The sequence below is a fragment of the Pyrus communis genome, chromosome 6, assembly GCF_963583255.1.
Source record: "Pyrus communis chromosome 6, drPyrComm1.1, whole genome shotgun sequence".
NCBI classification, from domain to species: Eukaryota; Viridiplantae; Streptophyta; class Magnoliopsida; order Rosales; family Rosaceae; genus Pyrus; species Pyrus communis.
Genome location: NC_084808.1, coordinates 18734266 through 18738880, shown reverse-complemented (window position 1 = coordinate 18738880; position 4615 = coordinate 18734266). Strand labels below are relative to the sequence as shown.

At 40.1% G+C, this 4615-nt stretch overlaps 1 protein-coding gene across 1 annotated transcript; it reads right to left on the bottom strand.

Moving 5' to 3' along the window:
• Positions 1-1767: 1767 nt before the first annotated feature.
• Positions 1768-3124, bottom strand: LOC137736562 (S-adenosylmethionine decarboxylase proenzyme 4-like). Its single transcript, XM_068475812.1, has one exon. The coding sequence runs from the start codon at positions 2953-2955 to the stop codon at positions 1885-1887; it is 1071 nt and encodes a 356-aa protein (XP_068331913.1). The 5' UTR covers positions 2956-3124; the 3' UTR covers positions 1768-1884.
• Between the last annotated feature and the right edge of the window lie 1491 nt (positions 3125-4615).

Sequence of the window (4615 nt, the reverse complement as noted above, 5' to 3'; positions counted from 1 at the left end):
AGTTTTGTAGTGGGGTGCTTGTGCTTGTATGGAGGTACTTGTGCTTGTGGTAGTCGTTAGGAGTTTTATTATTATACTTATTTGTACAGATTATCACTAGATCAATATTTGGTCACTAAGGAATATACTCATACAAAAACCTTTGTAACTACACTATCGTGTGTTTATAATTGCGTTCTTATTTGTTAATAAAAATTACTATTAGTTCTCATTGTTAAAAAAAATTGGGCTCCAAGTCGCATTATCTCGTCTTTCTCCTATGTTTCATGGGAGTGTATGCTCGTTGATTATAGATACACTCCCCCAAATGCATCTAAATTTGAATTCTCATTCTCATAATTAAAAAAAAAAAAACTAAAATATCGCTGGAATTAAAAAAAAATTAAATAAAAGATAGGGAGTAGAGACCTTCATTTGTAGTCGATTATTTTGACTTGCACCAGGTCCTTGGGGCAAGAACTTTAGGTCCTTGGGCTTAGAACTTTTTCTTGTCATGAAATGGGCCTTAGCCTGTTAACGGATTTACCCAATTTACCAATCAGTCCACTTACCAAAAACAGAATGCTTACAAAAATGAACCCATTTTTAGACAAAATAAGGTTATAGCCCCCACGTAATAATTTCATATCATATGAACCCCTTGAGTAATAAATCAACTTTAGACAGGTTGTTCATTATGTGTGTCCTGTCCGACTACTTCAACTTAATAATAATTAAGGAAAACTAATGAAAATGACTTTAAAACTTTGAGTTTTAACGATAATGACAAAATAAAGGATAAAGTGAATAGTACCAGGATTGACTTTTTAGTGTAAAAATGTGGGTTTTCGTTAAAATAAACAATACCGGGAGTTTTTCGTTAAAGTTCCATAATAATTATCACGTGCAAATTATATGATATTTTTTTATAAACGTGAAAGTAAAAAGATGAAAAATTAATTAAAATTATATGCGACAAGGAACTATTGAATGACATAATAGTGAGGAGGGGTCGTGACTTCATTGCCCATCGCATATTATCATGGACGGAGAATTATTTTGTTCATGAAAAAATTCATTTAACTCCCCATGCATGCAAATTGGGGTTGACACTTGAAAACAAAGGAGCTTTCCAACAGAATACCGACGTTGTTTTTGTTAGGGTCCCAAGGTGTAATATGCTTATAGTACAAGAACGATGACTTGATCATATAAAGTGTTGGTATACTTAGTTGCATACTCGTTAAATGAACGAAGAATATTCAGGATTATGAGTCTATATTCAAGAATGAGAGGTCGATCATATTTTTGAACTTATACATTCTAACATATTGTTGTGTTAATTAAGGGCTAGTGTTTGCGTTGTAGACTTGTGAAAGGAACAAAACATATTCAAATAATCACACTGAAGAGTTTGAACACATTTTTTGAACGTCTACATATAATATATTGTCATATTACGAATAAACGTCCAACTGCAAACAAATGTTCAGTTGATTGTCTAAACATTTCAGCATTTGTGTGAGACAAAGATATGGAGAATTAAACAGGAAATCCGAAAGGATCGGGGAAAAGGAAAATGAAAAGAATAGAAATCTTGAGAAGATAGAAGAAAGAAACTCCAAGTAAACATCCCTCTCAACATTTGGCACTTAATTTTGATGTACCCCACTACCAGACAAAAAACAACCTCAAAATCTTAGGCGTGGCAAACCTAAGTGGGGTGCATTACATCGTGCTACCTCATACGCGATGCTTCCACGTCGTCTCTACTGCCTATCCCCACAACTCCCACATTCGATACCTTCTGTCTCCTCGTACCTCCACCGTACAATCGCTCTAAATTTTTCCGCTAAATTTCTAATTAAATTTAGAAGAAAAACCCCACTTAATTACGATTTAATCCTACTTATTATTATTTTTCTTACTCCGACGATCGACGAACGTTTGGTACACGACGTTACCGGAGGCGGGAAACTCGTCCACGGAGCAACTCCGGCACTTCAGTCCAAGCGGCTCCAATGCCCCCGCGACACGCATCCACACCTCATGGCTCGCACACGTGGTCGATACCGACATCGTCGCCGGCCTGAAGATTTGGACGACCTTCTTCAGCACCCGAACAACGTCGTCTCGATCGTCGTAGACCGACCCCACGCACTCGAAGCTCGCGTAGCTGTAGCCGTCTTCGGGGGTGACGTGGATGGTGGAGTGGCGGTTCCCGTAGATACCGTTCATGGAGTACCCGCAGGGGTCGAATGCGAAATCGCAGATCAGAGCACGAGGGTTAATTCCGGATATTCCAGTGAGCGCAGTCATTTCTTTGCCGGCGGAGTCACCGTCGTATTCGGTGCCGGGACGGAGGAAGAAATTGCGGGCGAGGTCACGGTCGAGCTCGGTCATGCAAATTTCGAGTGTGAACAGTCCGCCGTCGCTGTCGTCTTCTCCAAAAGGACATTTCGTGTTTTCTGTGGATGCGGAGAACACGTGCCATGCATGTGAGGGGGTTTTGGAGGGCATGACGTTTGCCTTGCGGTAGCAGAGACTGTCGGGAAGAGATTCCTCCAAATAAACGACCTCGTTTTGGAAGTTGGTGTAGGGAAAAGGCTGGGCATTGGGGAAGATAAAGTTACCGCGGGTGTAGCGGCAGAAGACGAGGGTGAGGCCGAGATCTAGCGACGCATGGCGGAGAAGTGGAGGGATAGATTTGAGGAGCTGGGTGGTCCCACAGGTCTTGATGATGATCTTGGTAGGGTAGACGAAGAGGCTGGACTCGGATAACACGTAGGCGTCGAAGTAGTGATTGGCTACGGCCGAGACCACAGTGCATTGGACGGCATGTAGGACATGTTGCAAGGACTCGAAGTCAAGGAGGCGAAGACCAAGACCGAACGACGACCCTACATTTTTACGGTCGTCCCCAGAGAAGTGCAGCTCCAAACGCTTCTCGAACCCTTCAAAACCAGAAACCGCCATTTGGGTTCTTTAGGTTTAGGTCACACGCAAATTGTAGGGTAAACCCTAGTAAGATAACAAACAAGTGCCCTGAAAGAGGAGCAGAAATCAACAAGTTCCAAATGAAAGAATGGGTAGGAAGAGATGGAGAGAAAGAAATGAGTTATGAGAGAGAGGGAGAGAGAGAGGTTGTGAGGAGGAATGTGGAGATGAGAGAGAGATGGTGGGGTGTGTGGAATTTATAGGTAGGGGAGAGAGAGAGAGAGAGAGAGAGAAGAGGAGGAGGAGGAGGAGGAGGGGCATGCTGGTGTGGCAACCAAGAATCATGATTGCAGGCATATATAATGAAGTGAATAAGGATGATGATATGTATATTGAAATTTGCTTACGATTTTTATTTTTTTGTGAGCAAAATCTTTTCCTTTCAGAAGAGCAGAGAGAGACAGAGAGACTGATGTGCAAGCAGCGGAATTTATGTCCACGCGTATAATTTGTACCGGAACCCTGCACTTGTCTCCACTTACTTCCAGTCGGCAGACAGTCACTGTTCTCTCAGAACAAATGCATATTGCCAATTAGTGATTTGTTACCACTTAATTAATATCAATTTGATTAAGATGAAAAACATATTCGACCTATTTAATAGGTTCAAATGTAAATCTTGAAATGGCACAAATAATGTTACGTTTACACAGTTTTAACAACGCATAATAGTTAACGAATTCAATCATGCAACAACTCGATAAACATACATTTAAAAAAAAACAATTTTGAGTTTTCTAAAGTTTTTTATTTGAACTCATAGTATGTATTTCGAAGAAAACGTCGGGACGGTCAAAATTTATTGTTTGCTGTTAGGGCATTTTAAGGGTTTCGAGGTCATTTGCATGAGTTTGGTAGAAATATTAATAAACTTTTAGAGGTTGCATTTGAACTTAATTTGAGAATTTTCCCGTCTCTTGTGGATTCCGGACTGTGTTATAAGGTGTAACACTGGTTAACAGATATTATTACGATCGTTGCTTGCTTTAATTAACAAGTTTAATTTGCATGGTATAAGTTGTGCTAAATTGCATATATAATTTCATTTCATGTTTCTCTTGTTGTCTAAAAAATAAGCAGAAAAACAGGGGAGGTCCTTGACTGATTGATGTTGGACCAAGAAACAAACATCATCAGTAGGCCTAGTAACTAATTTAAAAATTAAAAAAAAAGGATAAAGTTAACCCTAGCTGCCAGAGAGAAGAAAACCTAAGAAAAAACCTATCGCCGTCGAAGCCTTTGGTCTTGGGATCGGCGGCATTTCTTCTTACTTGATCCCTTCTCTTTCTTTTCTTGTTTTCAATAGAGTCGGTATCTCGCTTTGTTGAGGAGAACTTTTGTAGTTGTGGTCATTCTTTTTCATGAGGAGGAGAGCCTTTGTAGCGGTTATGACTTACTACTCAACTCCGAATCTTAGAGCGAAAATTACGTTGTGTGTCTTGACGGTATTAGGTCTAGCTCGCAGAGTTTAGGCTTTGCGAGCATATCATTCTTGTTGGTTAGGTGTGGTTCTTCCATTCTTGAGGAATCGTATCTCTAAAGAGTTTATTTTGCGTTGTGTTATTTTTTTGTTTTGTTTTGGTTGTGGTTTCGTTATTTGTTCGCCAGGCAAGGACTATGAGGACATCTTTGTGATGTC

What these genes read in the sequence shown, in the direction of transcription:
- LOC137736562 (XM_068475812.1), bottom strand. Translation starts at nt 2,955, where the DNA reads ATGGCGGTTTCTGGTTTTGAAGGGTTCGAGAAGCGTTTGGAGCTGCAC.